At 47.4% G+C, this 22,702-nt stretch overlaps 1 protein-coding gene across 1 annotated transcript; it reads left to right on the top strand.

The window, feature by feature from the left end:
- Nucleotides 1-305: 305 nt before the first annotated feature.
- kcnj2a (potassium inwardly rectifying channel subfamily J member 2a) lies at nucleotides 306-5,099 on the top strand. Its single transcript, XM_057042781.1, has 2 exons — nucleotides 306-523; nucleotides 2,178-5,099. Exon 2 carries the CDS (start codon nucleotides 2,407-2,409, stop codon nucleotides 3,688-3,690), a length of 1,284 nt encoding a protein of 427 aa, XP_056898761.1. The 5' UTR covers nucleotides 306-523; nucleotides 2,178-2,406; the 3' UTR covers nucleotides 3,691-5,099.
- The last annotated feature ends 17,603 nt before the right edge of the window (nucleotides 5,100-22,702 follow it).

The following is a 22,702-nucleotide window of genomic DNA, read 5'->3' as shown; positions in this document are numbered from 1 at the left end:
CATATTCCAGAGTTGTTCATTTCTTCACCCCTCCTGACATTTGCAATCAAACCCCACGTGGTCCAGAGTGAATATTTCTGATAGGTTTGCATCTGAATTTTGGGAACTCTTTGACCCCCAACAGCACTATTTTTACGCGTCCCTCCTGTGAACACCCTATGGATGAAACGCGTAGACACAATGCGGCCGCCGTCCCGTTGTGTCTACTTGACACGCGCTCCCCCCTCCTCCCTCTATTGGCCAGAGGCGGAGGGCGTGGGCGGGGCGTGCCGGCGCGTAACCTTTTAAAGTGGTTTGCGAGGAGCCAGCGCGCGGCACATGAGCGAGACCGGTCCGCCGGAGCGCGAGGGAAGTTTCTCACCTGAACCCGATCCGTCAAAACAAATAAAAGTGACGAATAATTACAAGAGACACGCGCGTGGAAAGGACGCGGAGAGTAACGGAGGTCAAAAACAAAAAAAACAACAAACCGGCTGGATTATATTTGATGAGCTGAACTCAACAAGTCACAGATGAGCAACAGGTACAAGAGCAGCAGACACCTCTTTTCCAGCCTCCTCTCACGCTTTAACCCGCGCTTGCTTCACGCATGTCGGAGCTGTTTTAACAAAGATGCGGGATGATTTGTGCTCCGTTGCGCGCGGATGTCCTGGTCCTTTTACGCACGACGTTTTCCCCCTCTCTCTCTCTCTCTTTTTTTTTTTTTTTTTATAGGAAAACCACCTTTCATCGCAATTCTGCTTTCAGGAATTTCTGATAATTCCTCATTTTGGAAAGCACGTTTCTTTCATTCTGTGGCGGGTGTGTGCGTGTGCGATTGCATCAGAAGTCAGGCTTTTTTCCCCCTCCTCTCCCGCACCTGTTAACATTTGTCGCAGGCATTTGCTTCATTGTGAGCAGATCTGTTCTTCTGTCCACAGACAGTTTGAAAACCAAACCATGTGTGTGATATAATCATGTTACAACCCTTTCGACCACTGTTTTGTTGTTTTTTTTTAAAAAAAAGAAATTGCATCTACTCCCCACATTTGGTGGTGTTTATGGACTTATGTTCCTGCAGCATCTGTGTAAAAGATGGATGCACGGTTTGACTTTGAACTTCTAAGTGATAAAGTTGCAGACACGTTGCATCAGCCAGATTTACTTACTACAGCAGCTCTGCAGCAGCAGGTTGACTCAGTCTGTGTTGCTAGGACGGTCAAAACTAATGAGAAGTGCTGCGCTAGTTGGGGAGAATCCACCGAGGACGGCCATTACTGCAACCCCCAGAGGTTTCTGTCAGAGTCAACAAGCTGCTCGACTCTGCTGGTGAAAGATTCTGTCCTGAACCAGCCCGACCAGGCCCGTGCAGCTCCTCTACTGCCCAAAACTAATTTAATGCAGAGGATGCCACAAAAACTCTGCACAAGCTTCTAATTCAAATAATAGGCTAAGGATTAATCTGTTATAAAATATCATAACAGGGGCCCAGAAGAGACATTTAAAACGGTCTAAAATAGTGACATGAGTGACAGCAGTGTTTAAGCCTGGGGGGAAAACATGTACAGAAAAAAAAAAAGAAACTGTAGTGGAGTACTTGAGAAAGTGCTTCCAGTCACTGATTGATCAGACTGATCAATGCTGGCAGCCGAATTGTGAGAACTGAAGGATTCTTGCAAACAAACAGTAATAATAATAATAATAATAATTTGCTTCACAATAACTGCAATAATAATAGTAGGATTACATGTTCAATGTGACGCAAAAGAACTCAGAACTTTCGGTGCACAGTCAGTTTGTTGCGGCGGAGATTCTCAGTTGGGTTTTTTAACGGATCCATCAGTTCATGGGATCCTGTAGAAGCGCTGAAACCCACAGTCCTTCATGAACTGATGGAGCCAATGCGGGGCAGCCAAAGAAAACAAATGGACTTTGTATGTGACCGACGACGGGAGCTGAGAGCAATTACAGGGTGGCCTCTCCCAGTGAAGGCTGAAATGTTAGAGGAGGGTTAAATATCACTGCTGGCACAGGACCGGTTCTGTTGACGCTGGGTTTGCAGTGTTTGATGGGTTTTCTCAGGCTGCATTCACATCTCCGCTTCATTGGAGATCTCCGCTTCAGAAACTAAACTGCTGGGTTTGTGTGTGTGCTTCTGGAATCCCTTCGGCTCAGACTTCGTCTCTTTTGTCTCCCAGCAGATGGACTTCATGAGGTCCAGTCCGCCGGCAAAAGAAGAGTGAGGTCTTCTTTCTGATCTTCACAAGAGAGGCTGAAGAGCTCCTTCAGCCCCGCCTCCATCTCGTCACCATTTCCTCTCAGAGCTGGTCCCCGAAAAGCGTTTCGAAACTGTTTCTCCAACGCTTCTTCCAGAAACTTGGGCTGTTTTCCAAAGCAGAAGCAGCACAGCCCTCCCAGACTGAGGTGATGGGAAGTGTGCGAGACAGCCACTACAGCATTGTGTCATCAGAGGAGGACGGCATGAAGCTAGCCACAATGGCGGTGCCCAACGGCTACGGTAACGGCAAAGGTAAGGTGCACACGAGGCACCAACCGCAGAGCAGATTTGTGAAGAAAGACGGCCACTGCAACGTGCAGTTCATCAACGTTAGTGAGAAGGGCCAGCGCTACCTGGCAGACATCTTTACTACCTGTGTTGACATCCGCTGGCGGTTTATGTTGATGATCTTCTCCCTGGCCTTCCTCCTGTCGTGGCTGTTCTTCGGCTGCATCTTCTGGCTGGTGGCCATCTTTCACGGGGATTTGGAAAACAACACTCAGAAATGCATCTCCAATGTCAGCAGCTTCACCGCCGCCTTCCTGTTCTCCATCGAGACCCAAACCACCATAGGCTACGGCTACAGATACGTGACGGACGAGTGCCCGGTGGCCGTCTTTGTGGTGGTTTTCCAAAGCATCGTGGGCTGTATAATTGACGCCTTCATCATCGGTGCCGTCATGGCCAAGATGGCAAAGCCCAAGAAGAGGAACGAAACTCTGGTTTTCAGCCATAACGCCACCGTAGCTATGAGGGACAACAAGCTGTGCCTGATGTGGCGTGTGGGCAACCTCAGGAAGAGCCACCTGGTGGAGGCACACGTCAGAGCGCAGCTCCTGAAATCCAGAACGACGCCGGAGGGGGAGTACATCCCCCTCGATCAAATGGACATAGACGTGGGCTTCGACAGCGGAGTCGACCGCATCTTCCTGGTCTCGCCCATCACCATCGTCCACGAGATCAACGAGGACAGTCCCTTCTACAACATGAGCAAACAGGACCTGGACAGCTCAGAGTTTGAAATCGTGGTCATCCTGGAGGGCATGGTGGAGGCCACAGCCATGACCACGCAGTGCCGCAGCTCCTACGTCGCCGACGAGATCCTCTGGGGCCATCGGTTCGAGCCGGTGCTCTTTGAGGAGAAGAACTACTACAAGGTGGACTATTCCCGCTTCCATAAGACATACGAGGTGCAGAGCACACCTCTCTGCAGCGCCAGAGACCTAGCGGAGAAAAAATACATTCTCTCGAACTCAAACTCTTTCTGCTACGAAAACGAGATGGCGCTGGACAATAAAGAGGATACGGACGAGGGAAACGGGGGCAGCGTGGGGCCCGACGGCACTCAGACGGACAACATCTCAGAGAACGAGCACACCCAGGCAACGGTGCTGCTAGAACCCAGATCGCTGAGACGGGAGTCCGAAATATGACCGGTCAGGCCTCACTCGAGAGATTTTCTGGGGGAAAAAAAAAAAAAAATCGTATCTCATCTCTGCTCCAGAAGGGCCCGACGGGCCCCGAGGGGCCTGGGTGGGAAGGCCAGCTGAATGGTACTGCTGTGATGAGGTTTAGAACTTTGTGTGTAGGCAACAGTCTGAAACCCACAAAACAGCAACGTGAACCACATTGTAGGAAGAATTCTCCGTCAGTCGTCCCCGCGAGCGTGCGCTCGGCGTCCGGTGACTGCGAGGCCACGAAGAGGGCAGGGGTCACGGCGTGTCCCCGGGCCCCTCCGAATCGGGTGTTTTCTTTGAAGAATACGTTTTTGTGCTGCTAGAAAATAGTGTGCTCTCTCAAGTACATGTGACACGGATGTCTGGAACACAGGTACAAGTATCTGTTCAGGAGCTGGTCTCACAGCAGACATCTCACTAGTCCAAGCAATCGCACCGGTAACATTCTGCAAATGTCTCGTAAGAACCTGGCGCGACAGCACTGATTTCCCCAACTTTTTGCTTTTATCTTTGGAGTTGCTGATCCATATCTGTGATTCAGTGCCGGCCTGGTCGATAGGAACACGTCGAGAGGTAGAGAAGAGTAGTTAATTACAGCATCGGTTAACTTAAAGCGACTGTGGAAACAGGAGATTCTGAATGTTCTTACAAGTGCTGCTGCTTCTTTGTTTTTAACGGTTGATTCAAAAGAAAAAAAAACGCCAAAGAGTATTATTATCATAGATATGTCTGTAAAAACATGAGCTTTGGTACAGCGAGCTAGAATGTTTTAATAAGGTTTGTCATTCATGAATGTGTGCACAACTTTTTTTTTTTTTTAAACTGTTAATCTGTCATCTTGAGCCGCTTCATCAAGCCTAAATTTGAAAGAAAAAAAAAGAAAAAAGGGTTAAAAGTGAAGGGATATAAATCGGCAGGGTGACTTTAACCAGAATGGGTTTTTTTTTTTTTTTTTTTTAAAGCTCAACCTGCTTTAAAAAAGGTTATAAAACAAGAAGTGGCGTAGATCTACAGTGTTACGTTCGGAGACGCTAAAAACCTCGAGTCTCCTGATGAAACATGCTTTTTTTTTTAAAAAAAAAATCACCCTTCTGGTTTTTCCACACTACTTGAGCTTTTTTTTTTTTTTTTTTTACATGAGGTTTGAAACTGTGTAGCTCAGAAGGCCGACTGTACCGAGTCTGCATCCAAGCAAACTTATATCCTGCATCGTTTTATTCTCTAAAGGAAAACAGATCCCACACGTGTACATACCCCCCCCCCCCCACACACACACAGATAGTTTGTCTTCCGAATGTACTGCAAAAACACAGAATGTACAGTTTTTGTATTAATATTGATATTGTATATTGTTCTTTTCAATAAAATGTCAGTTGACAGTCTGATTCCTGTGGCGTCAGTTGTCTGTGGTATCTAAATATTTCCACATCAGACCATGTTTATTCAGATCTAATATTTGATTTTTAACGTCAAACGGGACACTAAAGAGGCGATATTTTAGTTCTCATGGGTCCTGTGGAGGATTTTAATTGCCCTTTTTGCTATATACAGACAGCCATAATTACAATAAATTACAGTCATTTATTAATGCCAGAAACTGTTTTCCTGTAGCCTCATAACTGCAATTATCTCTCCAGGACACACACACACCCACACACACACACACACACACAGTCCAATAAAGTCAAACGCTAAGACAAGTGTTAACTGCTCCAGTCCAGTTTTAGATAGCTGAAAATAATAAAAGTGTAATTAAACGTGTTCCAGGGTGATCTGCTTTTATTTTAAAAGCCCCCCCCAAAGCCTTTAGAGGGGAGAACAACACCTCCCGGGCTCGTTCTCATCTATCAAGTGTCGTTCTAACACAAACCACCTGCTGGTTCGACACCCTGGTCCCCAACCAGTTCACTCATCCGTCACCCTCCAGCTCTGTCGCACCACTTTCTACAGATATGACGTCATTTGTAAGGTTTTATTTAGATTAGTTGGAAAATGTTTTGGCTGTAGTTGCTCATTAGCAGCATCATGGTGCTAATTCGTGCTAGCATTTAACTGTAAATTTGACATGCATGTTCCTCGGCTAACCCACTCCCCCCCCTGTCCAGAGAGAACCCTTTTACCCCTTTTTGACTTCCACCACTGGACGTCTTCCTGTCAACCGCTCAGAAGAACCGTGGTTGTGAACCAAGCTGAATGGAAAATTCCTCAGTTCACCATCAAGGAAAACTGACGTTAATGTCAACTTGCGGAGTGGAGCTGCAGTCAGAACACGAGCTCCGGCTTCTGCGTGTGTGTTCCGTCCATCTGACATTAAGCAGTTACGGTAGCTGATTCATCCCGGTTATTTCGGAAAAGGGGAAGAGAGGGAATGAGTCAGAGTGCGTTGTTTCGGGTGCTTATTATAATCAGGGTGAGTACTTCATATTTCCTCGATGAGAAATAATTTCAAAATCACATTTCAACCGCAAACTAAATCATGCATCCAGAAAAGTACAATGGAAGAAAATCAACGTATTTATTTATTCTTCGCTAAACAAAACTCTTTTTCTTTTTTTTTTCCACGGCATAAGAGGGGGCACCGGTTTGTCCCCATGGGCGAAACTGGTGGGAAACTAAGGAGTTCCTTTCCGGTCACACCATTTAAATTACTTTTATTTATTGGGTTATTAATTTAAAGCTGAAGCAGGAAAGGCACAATGAGGCTACTTCCTGTCTGAGAGGAAAAGTAGTGCCACATTGTGAGGCTGTGCGCGGTGTTGCGGCGCTGTAGGTGAACGACTGTGTTTCTATTGTGCCGCTCGTCTTGCTGGCTGTTTATGAAAACAATAACACCGTATCAGCAGAGTAAACATCCAAAGGTAAATGTTAGGCCGGCCTCCATTATTCCCAAATAAACCCCTCATATATCCAGTGTCCAAACTGTTTATCTTTTATCACTATTTATTTGTGTTTTATACATCACGCTGCACAGCTGACTGAACCGCGTCTAAACCGTAGCGGGACCGCAACCTGGAAACAACAATGTTGGGGTGAAAAGCTTGGACCCGCAACACAAACACGGCCGCCGCTCCCGGACTATGACCGGAACCGCTGGCTTTTATCGGAGCTGCTGGGAACCGAACCGACAAAACCTTCAAACGCGCCGGGGCCCTCGTCAGACCTGTGATCCTCCGGCTGTTTTGTCTTTGGGTCAAGCCCAAGTCTTCCTGTTTCACACGGCCCCCCGCGAACGCAGACAAAACCAAAAGCTGCTCACAAACATCGACGCGGCAAACGCCACCGACCGCATGAACCGCCTGAAAGCTTCTGTCAGGATGAGGAATCGGGCGACCAGGAACCAACCCAGCGTGTCCCGGGTATCCGATGACTGTGGTGGTCCTGCTGGGTGTCAAAGAACCGGTGTATCATGACTAGAGTCACTAGCTAGGAAGAGCGTGAGTTCTAAACCTGAAATGATGAGCCTAAATGGTTCTAATGGGTCCAAAAGTTTGAGCGGAGCCTTCAGCCTCAGTGGAACAGAACCAGAATCAACAGCAGGTTGGTTCGTATTGCTGGTGCCTGGAGCGTCTCCTGTCAAACCTCTTTTTATGAATCGCTGGATCATCTGCTAAGCTTTTTCGGTGTTTGCCACGGTAACACGACCCATTTTGCTTCCTGCCACGACTGGAACACTCCTGGCCTGCAGGCTCACTTGGGACTATAAACTGTTTGCTCACTACACACCAGTTGGTTTTAAATGGGAATATTTGCATCAACGTGTTTGCGGTTCTCAGAAAAAAGGGCTTTAAACTCCTCATTTGTTGGAGTAAATATCCCCACAGCGTGGATTTGGGTCCTGGGACCCAACATGAACTTGAACTCAACTCCCTATTTTGAATTTGTGGATTTGCAGAGTACAAAAATGCTTCCGACTCATTAAAAGAAACAATTTAGAGAAAATAATCCTAATTTTGCTGAAGGCACTATGACATCAGGCATGTAAATACAGCAGAGACTCCAATATGATGGCTGGGTTCACGTCAGGGTAGCCAGACCTTGACCCGCATGCACTCGAGGGCCGGACCCGATGGTAGCACATGTGTAACGAGTGGCAGATTTTTGTATTAAACAAGTTAAACAAAAAGTAAAAGTCAAAAAGTAAACAGCGCTCTGTTGCCGTGCGCTAAGTGACTCATCAGAAATTCTGAAAGAAAGAACGAGAGCTGCCGTGCAAACTGAACGGATGAATCATCCCCCCGAAGAGAATCCTGCATCTGCTCCCTGGGAGGAAACCCGCATGCCGACAGAAACTTTCACATTTGACGTCACGCACGGTAGAAAAACCCAAACTCAAAACACAGTTGCTCAGTTGCTCTGGCGTCAACATCGGGATTGAGCTGAAAATAGTCCAGTTCTTGTCCCCCAAGGCATCAGCGCGTGGCACTACTTTACAGACGGGGTATGTTGACCTGAGGTGAGCAGGGATACACTGACCGTAAGGGAGGTGGAACATGCTCGTGTGCAGGGTGTCACGTCAGAGAAACCCGACTCTTTGACAGATGGGGCTTTCCTCTTATTTACTTTGGAACCGCGAGGGGAGGTTGGACCGCAGGAGGCGCTCATAAACACGCTGGACGCTAACACGACAATCAACCGCCGGGAAAAGACGTCGAGAGGAAGCCGCCGTGACGTTAGCGTCTCGAGCCGAGGCCGCGCCCCCACACAGGTAAATCAAACATGTAAATTTAAAACGTAAACTGGGTTATTTAGTCGGCCAGCGTAACAGATGTAAGACGTGCAACGATAACCTGCAGCTAACTGATATGCTAGCACAGAGGCCTCGTCTTTGTGTGTATTTATCATATTATGTAATCCTAGAGTCAAGAACATACAGAGGGAGGAAGAAGTGGGGTTTTTTTTAAATTTGTTTTCGCTTTTTTCATGATTTTTGTGAAAATAGCTGTGCTACTCGCCAACCCATAGCGACTAGCACAGCCCCGACCTCGGATTCAAGTACCCTAGGATCATGGGTGCCGCATGGCTTGAAACATTTTTTGTTCACTTTCATGTTTTCGCACAACAGATGAGAAATTTTTGTCGAAAAAGAAAAATAAAAAATTCTTTTTGCTTCTCCTGGTTGGGAAGAAAAAAGCGGCATTACCAACTCCACAGACTGACAATAACAGGTTCCAAAGTCAAAGGGCTACAGTTTGTTCAACAAATTCCAGTTGTGATCCTCCTATTATCCGTCTATAAAATACCCACAAGAATGTCAGGTTGGCAAAAAAGCAAAAGAATGCGAGCAATGCGAGCGGCAGCACGGTGTCGCTCCATTACATCACAGTCGTTAGGCCTTTTGTGGCCGACCACAACAGGATGACAAAGCTTCCACAGAGGGTGACACGGACACGTGAAGGGTTAACGGACCCCTGCTGCCTCATGCCCCCCCCCACACACACACACATTAATGACCAGGACACACTCCCATCAGCACCAACATCATTACCAGGCTAAATCATTTTGTCAATTAAATCTTGACGTTTTATAGACTACCATACAAATTAAATTAAAAAAAAAGAAAAGAGGGCGGGCCCGGGGCGGGGGCGGGGGTGGTGAGGCCATAGACTCGACAGTAATTACTGTTGGATTTATGGTGTCACAAACGTCGGAGGGATCATAAACAAGTGTGTCACCAGCAGCAGGAACCACCGCGCGTCACATGATCCCGCCAATTAAAAGACCATTCAGACAAATGTGGATGCGCGAGCGGGTGACCCAGAGAAACCCTCCTGCTCTCGTTGTTCTGGATGTGACTTTTGTGTCACCTGTATTTATTACCCGCGCCAGCAGTGACTGGTCGGCCAAGTCCACACCCGCTGCCCTTAAACGTCCATAAACGTAAATAATTGACAGACTGGCTTATGTAACAAAGAACATTTTCACTTTCCCCTCTTAGGGCACCGACCTATTGAGCAACAGCTCAGCTCCTAATCATAAACGACGGTTTCCAATATTAACCTATATAACCAACTATAAACATTGGACCGCGGCGGCGGCGGCGTGTGGGACGGCTGCATGTGCGCCAATTTGACTGTGTGTGTTTTACAGCAGCTGCAGGGCGGTTAAATCATATTGTGTAATATTAGAAAGCAGGAACAGCGGTTGGAGGAGGCCTTGGCACGGACGCGGCTCATCATGACCAGGCTGCCAACGACGCGGCGCTGGAACGTAGATGTTGATCATATTTTTAAACCGGTGACGTCAAACCCTGAAACTGGGCTGACAGAACAAACGTCTCTTCCCCGAAGCTCAGATTCCTGTTTTTGATTGTGCTGCACAGAATATTCATCAAAAAAAAAAAGAGAGAGAGAAAAAACATTCCCCTCTAATGAAGTCTATAAGATTTATGAATGCAGCGTAAACATCTGTCACAGCGTGAACAGAACAACCGCTGCCGAGCACAACTGGCTGATCGGACAGGGCCGCCCTCCCATCATCCGTGACGCCTCACCCCTGGCTTGTTGCTTTTAGCATCGAGCTAACATTAGCACCGACTGATGCTTAAACTGAATCACTGTCACTCAACAGCCGTCACTTTTTATTTAGCAAATTATTTTTGCAGACTGTTCAGCAGCCTGGCAGGAAGTCCTCTGTGCCCTATAGGGGCTCCATCACAGGTGTGTCAGTGGTTCCCACATCAGTAACAGGTGGGATTACTCATGTAATCTAACCACTGTTTATGCAGACTACAGATTACCTGGGACTGTTCCTCCTGCCGGTGGTCGAGCAACAAATCGGACGTGATCATAGCGTCTGGTTAGCATCACGCTGGCTTTTTTACGCTAGGTTATGCCACGCTAAAAATATGGATCTCCAGATTTGGGTGGTGAAGTCAGACTTGACGGGTTCACCGGGTCAGTTTTTCACATTTTTCTCACTCAAGATTTGAAGTGAGATTATGGGAATTAAAAAAAAAAAAAAAAAAAAAAAAAAACGCTTTCAAAAGAAAAAACAAACAAACGTAAAAGATGTTTAACTTTGAGCTTGGTGCCAAAAAAATAAAAGCAGATATTTATGATATACTAACAACAAAATAGTTTTACAATTGAGGAAATCTATGATTACTGGACATTATTTTAGCCAACACTGTTGAAGTTCCAACAGTAAAATGCTGATTTCCTGGAAATAAATCAATTTCTTCAGCTACTGACGATCTCTTCGGCGGGATTTTTGTCAACAACTCCAACCACTGTCATTATTGCACACTTGCTTATTTCATTTTGATTAAATGTTTTTGGTTATATGTGACCAAAGACAAAATTGTTTAATGGGACGGCGATTAAATGGGGTTAAGACCCTGGGTCCCTCACCTGCATCGCGAGCTTTACCTCCTTTCTCGATGTCTAACTTTAGCTTAAAAGTTAAATTCGGTCTAGACATCTCTATGACGACCAAAGCAACATGGGCCTTTAATGTGGAGAAAGTGTCTCAACCAGAGTTATGAAGAGCACAAAAACAGTGAGCACAGCCTGCACAGAGGAACAAGATACACTCTTCACCCACCCCCAACCCCACCTTTGTTGTTGCCATGAGGACCCAGTCAGGAGAGGACAACGCTAACAACCAACAACGTCAGCTCTGCATCGAAACTCCCCAGAGGGAGGTTTGGAGCAGCGACAGTGTTCAAGTATTATGTTTGTGTAGGACTCAATAACCCCACCGTGCAACTCCCTAGAAGGTGCGTTTACCGAACTGCCGCACGCCTTACAATTATGACCCTTTCGGTAACCACAGTAACCTGTCACTTGCTGATGTCAGTGTGTCTGTCAAACCGCCCGTCTAGCATGTATGTAAATTGTCCATCATACTGAAGACAGTGGAGTTTTTGACACCGTTGAGGAGGCATTGCCAGGCCCTGATGTCCGCCTCCACCAGACGGGGCAGCTTGTCCTCAATCACATCACAGATATCCAGCTTCTACGGCACATTCCCCTGGCTAACAGGCTTGCGCCTATTGAACAGTTCCGGGAACCAGTCGGGCCAGGAGGCGACGACATGGGGCAATACCCATGGCAAGGAACAAGTCCTCAGAGTGGTGCACATTGCTGCTTCTATCCGACAGAGAGGATTGTTCAGGGTTGACATGTTGGCCCCTGTGGCCATGAGGAGGGGTTGAGAGCTGTGACCACGCAGCATGTGTAGAGCTTGAATGAAGAGAGGAACGACAGCAGAACACAGTCTGGCTCTGGTGAAACGCTCTTCCCGAGTTGGTTACGTGATGTTTTCTCTATTAACTGGACAACTGGTCCCTCCAAACCCCCGAAATCACACAGCCTCGCCAGCTCACGTAATGCTGATACACAGTCTGACCCTGTTCCAGGTCCTCTTACAAAACTCGACAGTGCATCTGCCGGCTTCTTCCGGAGCTGAAGTTAGCCTTCGTGGCTGTGACACTTATCCGAGAAAGTGAGCAGGGCGAAGATTTACTATCCCTTCTGCTTGGGACAATGACACCAGAGCCTCCACTAGGCCCGTGTGGACCAAAGCCAGCAAGTAATTCTCAAACAATGCCAGCCATCGATCCCAGGGAACAACTGGATCACCAGTAACAGGCAGAAGAGGAGCGCGGACATCCTCAATTGTTTGTGTAGGAATCAACAACCACATCCTGTGGCTTCCTTGAAGTTGCGTGCACTTTACATTTACAACCTCTGCTGTGAACCAATTAGCAAGAAAGTCAAAGTAACCTTCCCCGCCGTGGATAACATGACAGGGTCCACCAGGACATAAACAACACAAAACGGAACAGTTCAGACCCAGGGTCAAGATTAAAGAAGACAATAGAGCGACCAAAACAGAGAGGAGACTCCAACTTGGCTCCTTTCAAACCAGCTACTGTTAGCAGAGTTAGCAAAAATCAGGTGTCCGGATATTTAATAGGATTATGAGTATGTGTGGAAAAAAATTGATAAACATGCTGTGTTGAGCAGGTGCTGGAACTACAAGCTACAAGTAAAACTGGTTGAAACTGTTCTTTTCCAGAAATGTGTTGTGGACACATGGTGTTGGGAAAAAAGCCGCTGTTGGATGTTCACGTACACTTCTGCTAAGGTTCACAATAACAGGCCGGGGGTGATTGATGCTGACAAGCCCTGGCTTTTTATGGATGCTAATGGTGCTGCGTGTGTTTGCCGCTGCCACCTGGCCCCATGCCCCTGCTGTCGCTGCTGCCTTGGTCCATAGTCACAGGCTCTGTGTCTCTGTCTCCGTAGCAACCAGAGGCCTGTTTAACCAGGTAAACACATCTTAGAAAATCTTGTTTAATGTTGAGATCATTTACTGATGGTTAGATTTTAACCACATTAGCTTTTGCGGCCGCTGCAACATCTGAATTAAAGCTAGTTAGCTTCATTAGCCGTTTTTCACAGCCCGACTGGCAGGACTACCCTTGTTTATTTCAGGCTGCAAGTAAACAGAGCATATCTGTATGGCTCCTTGATTAAATGCCGACTCCCAGGACACCCATTCAGGTCCCCTGCAGGTCTCACCCAGGACCACAATCCAGGGAGTCCTTTAGAAGCTCCTTTAGAGTGGGAGGCATCCCAAAGGCGGTAGCTATAGTAAACATGCTGGTCTGAGCAACACGCAGGCTCATCAGTGTGTTTACCGCAGAACCTAAAGACAGACAAGTGTCGCCGAGATACCACATTAGTTTGTAGTTCTGTCCCTGCAGAGTTCTGGAGGTTCTCTTGGTGAGAAGACACAGGAGAGGAACCAGCGAAACTTTAGATGTTGGTGATTTTAACTTACTAAACTTGTAGAGACCGTGATGCTAAGACTAGCGCTGCAGTCCTGCTAAAGCTATTTAGTCCTGGATCTTCTCTGGCGTTGGTGCCTCAAATCTCTAAATTCGCCAACGCCTGATCTCCAAAGACAAATCAAAGAAGTAATTTAATCTGAAAGCGATGGAGCTGGATGATGCGATTAAAGGAGGAAGGAGGACACGGAGCTTTTCATGCACATCTAATCAGGATGGCCGTTATCGGGAGCGGCCCGAGATGCATCCTGAGATAAGGGGGAGAGGAAAGAGCTCCTCTTATTCTGCCATCAATAGAGCCGTTTGTTTCTTCAGCTGAGAACCCACTTCCATGTGCCGTTCACACACTCGGGGAGCGTCCAGGCTTCGTGTGGCCTCAGATTATATAATCTGCGAAGGGCTCCAGATCAGTGCGGCAGGAAGCCGCTCAAATGTTCTCCCAGTAATCACCGGTTTGGATCCAGCTGCCAGGGTGTTTCAGACAATCGTTAAAATGATAAAGGTCATCATCGTGAGGGCACCGTCTGCATTTTTGCCACCTTCTGCCACTTTAATCAAACAATCTGGATAATCCAACCAGAATAAAGCCCAATAAATGATCGGCAGTGGGCCCGGTCGGACCGCCACAGAGGTCCGTGTGGGCTGACGCGTGGACAGTTCCTGGTGCTGCCGCCGGCTCATTCACAAATGGATGAACACGTGGAGAACTTGATGTAAACTGGTTTCCTGTGTCTTTCACCGGAGCGGAGGCGCCGCTGTGACCCGTTTTAAAACACAAACACCTTTTTCCTCCGTCAGGTTGGAAACTATTTTGGATTGAATGTTCTTTGCGAGCAGGCAGCTATTTCAGCATGTTTATGGAAATTACCCAGCAGGCATCTGTCATCCTTTTGTCCAGTCTGACACAGGCTGGTTGTACTTTTCCACTGGTCCTGACACCGCTCCGTAACCGTGGAGACAGACCTCAAAAACCACCTGATGCAAAATCTCTTAATCTGAGCATTAGGTGGACATCAGGATCATCGGTGCAGCTTCTCAGCTGCACCGATGGAAGACTTACATTTAGAGAATTTATTTATTTATTTATTTATTTATTTATTTATTTATTTCCTGACCTTTACCTAAATTCAGAGAGAAACACATCCAGCACAAGTTGGGTTGTTCATGGAAACCTGATCCAAAATGCTGTAATCCAACAAAATTTGCCCATAAATCATAAAAATATCCTCATTAAGGAAAAAAAACAAAACAATTACACACCTTTTGAATGTACAGAATAGAAACTTTACTCCACTTCAATGCCTTGACGGCCTTTTTTGAGGCCTTTCAGGAGCAAAACAAAAGGCTTCTTATCTTTTAATTTCACTCAGAAAGGTGTTAATAATTGGATTTAAACATTTAATATCCTGCTGCTCCTACCCTTGCTAGACAACCACACTCTGAATCAGTCTGAATTCACATCGACGTTTCTTCTGTTAAACGAGAACAGAGAAACTCCCGAACTCCCGGCACCACCCGGACCTCCTGAACCATGACCGCCTGTGAACTGCCGAGCCTCTCAGCCTGAAGACGCCTTTCTTTCCTTTTTAATCGATGAGAAACTCGATCTTTCCTCCATCTGTGGCCTGCACTTATGTGACATGCGATAGTTACCCCGGACACGCCCTCGCGGCTCGGTCAAAGCGGCGACGGCGGTGGGAGGCTTTGGGAAAATGTGGGCTCGCACAACGCTTCTCAGTTTAGGAATGACCCCGAGAGCCCCCAGGGGCGCGCACGTGAAGGCTCTCGTGTGCATGATTCCGCAACAGCAGAAGCATCGGTGCTCAAGAACATTCCAACGATAACCACGAGATGCATGGACAGAAGCTACGAGCTCCCTGTGGCGAACACAGCAGCAGCTATTACACCTGTTATAAACACGGCATCGTGTTATTACGCCCCGGCGGCGACTTATGCCATGACGAGAAGCAGGAAACGTGCGTTAGCGCCGCGCTCTGCGTGTGAAACGGCTCCAGCAGGACACAAAGTGTATTTCGGAACGCCGCGACGGGATCTCGGGTTGCAGCGCAGTTGTCCTGCCCTTCCTGCAGCAACAGCGGTTAAAATATTCCTCTGGAATCTTTGGACGACACTGGAAACGGGTCAGAGGACTCTAAAAACAGACCCAGGCCCGAAAGTCATTGTCTCCCGAATGTCACACCCATTTTTTCCCCTCGGCCACAGCTGTTTCACACGGGCAGCTTGACAACTGGCCGGAGGGGAACGTGGATGTTGCGGAGGTCAGGGCAGCGCTGAAGAAGTGTGGGAAATCCCAGGGCGGGATGCTCTGGAAGTGACAAGCCAGAGAAAAAAGGGTCCTCTTATCTGCACACGCTTTATTTTAAAAGAAGGGTGTTAAGAGTGGGGGAAACCAAAGGAATTCTTTAAAACACTTCCACACGCAACAGTTCCCCTCCTGCCTCCCGAGGTGGAGGTTCAGCAGAAGAGAAACCAGGGCGGTGAAGAGGGGGCAGCACGCGCCCCCGCCGCCGCGTTTGTTTGGGCCGCTCGTCCGTCGACCGCCCGGGGCCTTGACTCTTCCCGACTGTTTCCGCGGTGAACAGCTGGGATCTAAATATACACGCCGGGACTTCCTAACTTCAGGAAAAAGACAGCAGCGAGCTCACGACTCCGATCCTCCCGCACGTTTCCTGAAAGAGCTCCAAACCCCCAAAACAGCAGCAGCATGTGGAGGTCAAACGGGGTCAAAACCATTTGGCTTCACCGGTTCGTTTCCATATTATCAATTAAGTGGCATCTTAAAAACACACTGGAGACCCCCCTGCCGACCCCCCCGCCCCCGCAGCGATACATGCAGCTGTCTGACCGACATTCCCACACACAATTAACTCTTCCACACAGACAGATAATAAACGGACTCATTTGTATTATATTACATTTATTTTTTCACTACAGAAACATTTCTGATGCCGGTAAAAGAATTTCTGCAGCGTCAGGATTTAAAGGGACTAAACGGCGACGGAGAGCCGGATTACGTTGGGCCAGCCCGGGTTCTGATGCATTTAAGATCATTTATCGTTAGATTTATCGTTAATTATACTGTACGTGCACTCGCTCGCCAGGTGTCCGTTATTGCCGCGGAGACCCCTGGAGAGGTGTCACTGCGACGTGTTCTCCGGGACCAGAGAACAATAGGCGGAACCGGCTGCCGTGGGAGCTGCTGTAACTCAGCGGTCGGGCTGTTTACAGGCGGCCGGACGGACGCCGCTCTGCGTCAGCGTTTACGGGTCGACCTTCACGCCAGGTTTCAGCATAAGATTAATAAAAGGGTCCAAATTTCCCGATCTCATTTGCCAGCTCAGCTTATTTGTTCTGGATTCCTCCAAGAGTTCCGCTGACAATAGGACACTTTCGGATTCTGCGGCTCTTCTCAGAAGCCCCGGGCGTCATTGCGAAACTCCCATGATTCATAGCGGCCCGACCTCTGTGTTGGGGTACAAGCGTGAGGATGCAGCTGTCCCCGTTTAAATAATAAATATTGTTCCACCTTTGTCCCCGCAGGGTCGTCGCAAATAGAGTTTCTTTAAAAACAGTCTCGTCTTCTGCAGCTCCGGTTACCGTCGCTACCGTAGCCGCCGCTCGGATGGCGATACGGGGATTTGTGACACTTTTTTTCCACGTCTGCAGGAACCTTTGGGGGCGGCAACACGCCAGCGGGATCAGATTTAAACCCTTCACCCCTCGTGCCTCTGTTTTTATGTGGGGACGGTCGACAAATGTCACGTCAGCCACGCGGAGGTGATTACGAGCACCGATCTCAGCCGCGATCCGCTTTCAGGCTGTGAGCGTAAACAAGGCCGCGGCGGACACAACAACATCCGACCATTGAGACGGGAACAATCAGAGTCGGATCATTTCATCGCAATAAACATCTACTGTGGGCTCAGGATCAGGCCAGGGAAAGAAAAACCTGATTTTGAATATTTAATTGGAAATGCTAAGTCATTTAGCGTAGCAAAAATGTGCCCAAAGAGTGCCCAAATCCAATCCTCAAAGGCCGCAGGAGAGCCGGGTTTTCCGTCCTACCAGGTAGACATCGCTTTTACCTGGGATCCCTCTTTCCTTGGCCTGGTAGGACAGAAAACCCGGCTCACTAAACCCTGTATTCATGGTTGTGTTGCTAATGGCGTGCGTCAGACCAGCGTCTCGCCCTGAAAACTAGGCTGATTTGTTACCGGAGGGAGGACACGTCCTGTTGAAATCTGTGGACATTCTCTCTAAAAATAAAGCAACAGCGGATCCGTCCTGCCACTGAACTGGTCGTGAGAGGATGTTGCAAAAGTATTGCAGCGACATTTGTGCCGACCGTTCACACCAACGACCACGTTCGGCTCAGTTTAATGACATATCCTGAAAATGTTTACACCAAAGCTACACTCAAACTCACAATTCAGACTTTTGACTCCTTAAAAACGCGTCGATTAAACTGTTTTTAGTCATTCTTGATTTTCTTTTTTTTTCCTGCTTGCAGAAACACTCGGATGAGACAACAGGAAAGAGTCAAAAGTAGAAATTGTTCTGGTGTTTCCAGTAATAAATTTCATAATTGGGGGGAAAAAAACAAAAACGTTAATTCACCAGCGAATTACATCCGGCACACGTTCAAGTACAAATGTCTAAAGTCCAACTGTAATTTATGCTCGGCCCCCCAGAACTGCCACCCTTCAGAGTTATACCAGTATGACCCAGACTTTAATGGCTTCTGGGGCAGTTTATCCCGGTGGGGGTCTCCCGGGGTGACCAGGTCAAAAGTCAGGAAGTGGGACAAGAGGGAAGGGGGACAAACAGGGACCCTGGATCATCTGCCATGTAATGTAGCACCATTGTCTCCTTAATAATAAGGACATTTAATTCATATGGTACAAATATTGTGCGTCAGGAACCTGCTGTCACGGGCCGAAACATTGACACTTGCTAGGAAACTGTGATCGCAAAGCTTTGGTTTTAACTGCGGATTAAAGCGGACAAAGATGGACTCATCTTTCATTGTTGCAGTTTGCAGGGATACGAGCGCGGGCAGAGGCATGATGGGATGCCCTCTCCAGGGTCTAAATTTAAAGGTTCTATTTTATCTTGGACAACGGGAAAATAAAAAAAACGCGGCAACATGATCAGCTAGCATTTTCCACGTGGAAAAAATTTCGCAGACCCAAATTAGCGACGGGGAGGGAAAAAAATACGCAATCTGCTTTTCATCGGGAACGTCCCTTTGATGACCCGGTTTTACGCCCCGGTGCAATTGTGCAGTGTTGAGTTACAGGAGCAGAAGGACGGGTGGAAAGAGGGATAAGCCCTCGACATCGATCCACTTGTTCACCACAAGCTACATAATTCCATCTTTTCTCACTTCAACCAAACAATTTGGTCCTTAATCTGGACTAAAAGGGCCAATCAGAGATCAGAATGTTTCTTTTCTTTGATGTTCTGGTCACTCCAGGCCTCTGAATATTAACCCTCTTTTAATCTACAGCAGTTAGCATGCGGGGGAAGAGGGCATGGGGGGGTGGGAGGGACGTGCGGTCACGCTTCTATATGAATCCTACAAAGGAAAACTCGTGCAGACAACTCGTGCGCACATCAACACTTAAGTATAGAATCGGACTTTTAACGGGAGCCCGGCGACCCACTTCAGCAGGTGTCACCGGGTAGAGTTCCAGCCTCAAAACAAAGCGTTTTGATGGGCAGTTGTGCAGCCGAGTTAATCCCCACATTCTGCAGGAGCGGCCCCACAGCCAGCGTGTGTGTGTGTGTGTGTGGGGGGGGGGGCACTTGTAAACGTGTCCACGTGAAGGTCAACAATGCTGACGATGCCGGACCGTCGGCCAGCTGTACGGTATTAAAGGAGCGCTAACATATTTGTAACATTCAGACAGGGTACTGACTGGAAACCAGCGGGGAACACTTTCACTGCATTTTGGAGATTAACAACCAGAGTCTATTTTATACACTGATAAATCGCTACCGTGTGGGGGCGGTGTGACATTTTTCTGATGATCCTATCGTGGCGATATTTCACTGATATTGAACAGATGCTTGAAACGCAACACTTACAGTAGATTACAACTTAATCTGCTCATTGTTGGGTAGCAGAGTTGACAGAGTGGAACTGCGCTACCACGTTTTACCACTAGAGGCTCAAAACAACCAATTAAGTCATTTAAAATAATAACACAGATTTTATTATGTTGAAGTTAATCCTTCATATAATGTCAAGCCACGCGCATGATATTAAATAGTAAAGTTATGTGAGAACTCGTCTTTTTTAGGTCATTTAATTCAATTTAGTTTAAAAGTGATGACCTTGCAGCAATAAGTATATAAATATTTAATCTTATACAAATTTGCCCATCTGCGACATTAGAAGTTATTATTAAATTATCCCTAATGGGGAACTAAACAGGATAATCGGATTTATGCTGCAGATGCGCGCAAATTGTCAAATATTAGAAGCCGACTATTAACTGAGCTGTTTCCGGTGGAGACTTTGGCGTCTCCAGTCACTTCCGGAAGTCTTTGGGCCACGGAAGAGCAGCAGCAGCGGGTCGGAGTGTCGGACAGGCGGCGCGAAGCAGGAAGCTCCGAAAACTATACATTCTTCCCCCATAAATCGGGTAAATAGTGAAAGTAGCATCAACCTTCCCAGGTATCTACCTGTCAATAAACCATAAAGGGGGCGGGGCAGACGCAGTTAAAAAGCCCGCCAGTCCAAAGGGTGCGTTTGATTAGCTTCACAGCGTCTGCAGGCGGAGAGGAGCCGATAATTTGAGACCTTGTACTAAAAACAAACCAAAACATAAATCTTGGGCTCGTGTGAGTGCGATTTTGACGAGTTAGAATGATTTTAAAATGGGAGCAGTTTTTAATTTGCTATTATTTTAATAATAACAGTGGTCTTGCCCAGGTATTGCCCCGGCTGTCCCTACTGAACGATGAGGAATAGTGGAAGAGATGGCAGCTGGAACGAAGCCTGTTATCAACAGCTGACCCACTCTGCCAAACAGCCATGTGGTTGTCAACGGCGACGTTGGGCGTCACGTGAAGGGCGACGTCCGCCTGCACATGTCTGACCCACTGAAAGTAACTCTGTGGTATCCAAAAATGTGAAGGCAAATCCCCTGTTCCGCCCCCTGCTGTCAGACTGCAGTAGCGCTCATAAGCCCCTCCCCCACCACAATGATATAAAGTGATGCTTAAAGTTGGATGTTCCTCCGATGTGTCTCACCTGGGGAGGTCCCACCATCCTGCAGGACTAATATTCATGCTACACGGGCCCCTATTGTGTGTGTGTGTGTGTGTGTGTGTGTGTGTGTGTGTTGAAAGACATGTTTTCCACAGACGGGCCTCGTCACTGTGAATCAGAACGACTGTTTTCCTGGAGGCAACTTTAGTTTCCACCTGTTTGTAGCTGCAGGTTCACATGTCAGGAGGCCTCAGTTTCCCTTCATGCTTTGCTCCGCTCGTCTTTCCTTTCTTCTTTGTTGGATCGGGGGTCCGAACAAGGAAGCTTTAGTTGTTGCACCGGATGACCCTGAATGCACCGCTCCCACTTGGCTTATAACTTTAACACTTCTTCTTCCCCTTGACCACAAACGGGACTTGGTGGCTTCCTCTTTGACTTCCTGTGTGTGTGTTTGTGTGTGTGTGTGTGTGTGTGTGTGTGTATGATCAGAGTTCTTATGCAAGCCATCTCTTTAGGGAAACACAGTCCTTGTATTTGGAAAGTGTTTTTATTGAAGGTTTTTGTTAAATATATGAGATTTCTGGCGTGCGTGATTATTTTGTAATGAGCACCATCCTGCTTCGGATGTAAATCAGGATGTGTTTAATTGTTTTTGGTCATTTTCTTCAGGATCCTTAACAAAAGACAGTTATCATCACACAGTGTGATTGTAGCTGTGTTTGTCACTTCGCTGACCTCATGATTGTTTCCCGACCCCCTCTGTCATCGACGCGTGAGGCCGAAGGAGAGCAGGAAATGGGGCATATTCTCGGATTTTATCACTTATTAAAGGGAATTCCCTCTTCCAGAACTTCCCAATGTGAGTCAGATGACAGCTGACCTCAGATTTTTGATTCAAAAAGACAACAGGAATCCTCCTCAGCCTGATTCACGGCTTTCTGGAGCAGGAAAACACCTCTGGGATTGGAGGGGGGGTCAAGAGGATGTTGTTGGAGTGTTGGATCCTGTTTTCTTCCTTTTTCCTGACAAGTTGCAGGTGCAAAAGCAGCCCCCCCTACCCACACACACACACACACACACCCACACACCACCCCCTCTGCCCCCAACTAAACCAGTTCATTGTCACAGACTGAACCATTGTCAGCCACGGGGGTGAAGGACAACAGAAGAGATTAAAATTTAAAGTTCACGCAGGTTTGTGGGGAAATAAAGGGTCACTACACCTTTTCAGCCGACGCCACGGTTACCGCATCGCTGAATTTGTCTTTAAAGAAAAGTGGTACCTTCAAATCATCACAATAGGTGTGCGTGTCCCAGCAGACAGCATCAGCAGTAAACGTTGATCTAGTTAGCATGCTAGGCTAATGTGCACAAAGTTCCCACCTAAAAGTCTGTGGGAGCCTCTTGACTTCTGTCAACACGTGTTAAAACGCAGGGCGGCGGGGAGGCCCGATGAGAAGAACAACAACGCGTGACGTCGCAGCATTTTCCACTTTCTAAGAACGCAGGATGAAGTTTTCCCAAAATGGAGGATGAAGAGTCTTGAGAGGTGACAGGAAGGAAGTGGAAGAGCGGCAAAACTAAAAATAATCACCTCCAAACTTGAAAGTCTGGGCGGAGGAAGTCACATCATGGTTGCTGGGATGTGCGTCAAAACACACGGAGCAGGTGGTGTGTGTGTTGTGACCAGACAGTTTATGTTTTGCCTCTTTTGTTTTGCCCGACACTCTCTCATCTTCCGCCTGTGTCCAGTAGATGTTGTCGTTTTATTTTTATCTTTTTTTTCCCCCGCAACATCCTCAAACGGTACGTGTCCGGAAGTTCGGCGGGTCCACTTCCCAAAGCTAGCTGCCTCGTAGCGGCTGAGCTACGCGACTGTCCCCAGTCAACCTTCTGTGAGTGTTCAAATCCATCAAGTTTAAGTTAGTCGAGTTAAGCTTATTAAACTAGTG

Source organism: Takifugu flavidus, chromosome 1 (genome assembly GCF_003711565.1).
Source record: "Takifugu flavidus isolate HTHZ2018 chromosome 1, ASM371156v2, whole genome shotgun sequence".
In the NCBI taxonomy this organism is placed as follows: Eukaryota; Metazoa; Chordata; class Actinopteri; order Tetraodontiformes; family Tetraodontidae; genus Takifugu; species Takifugu flavidus.
This window is presented reverse-complemented; position numbering and strand designations above follow the sequence as displayed.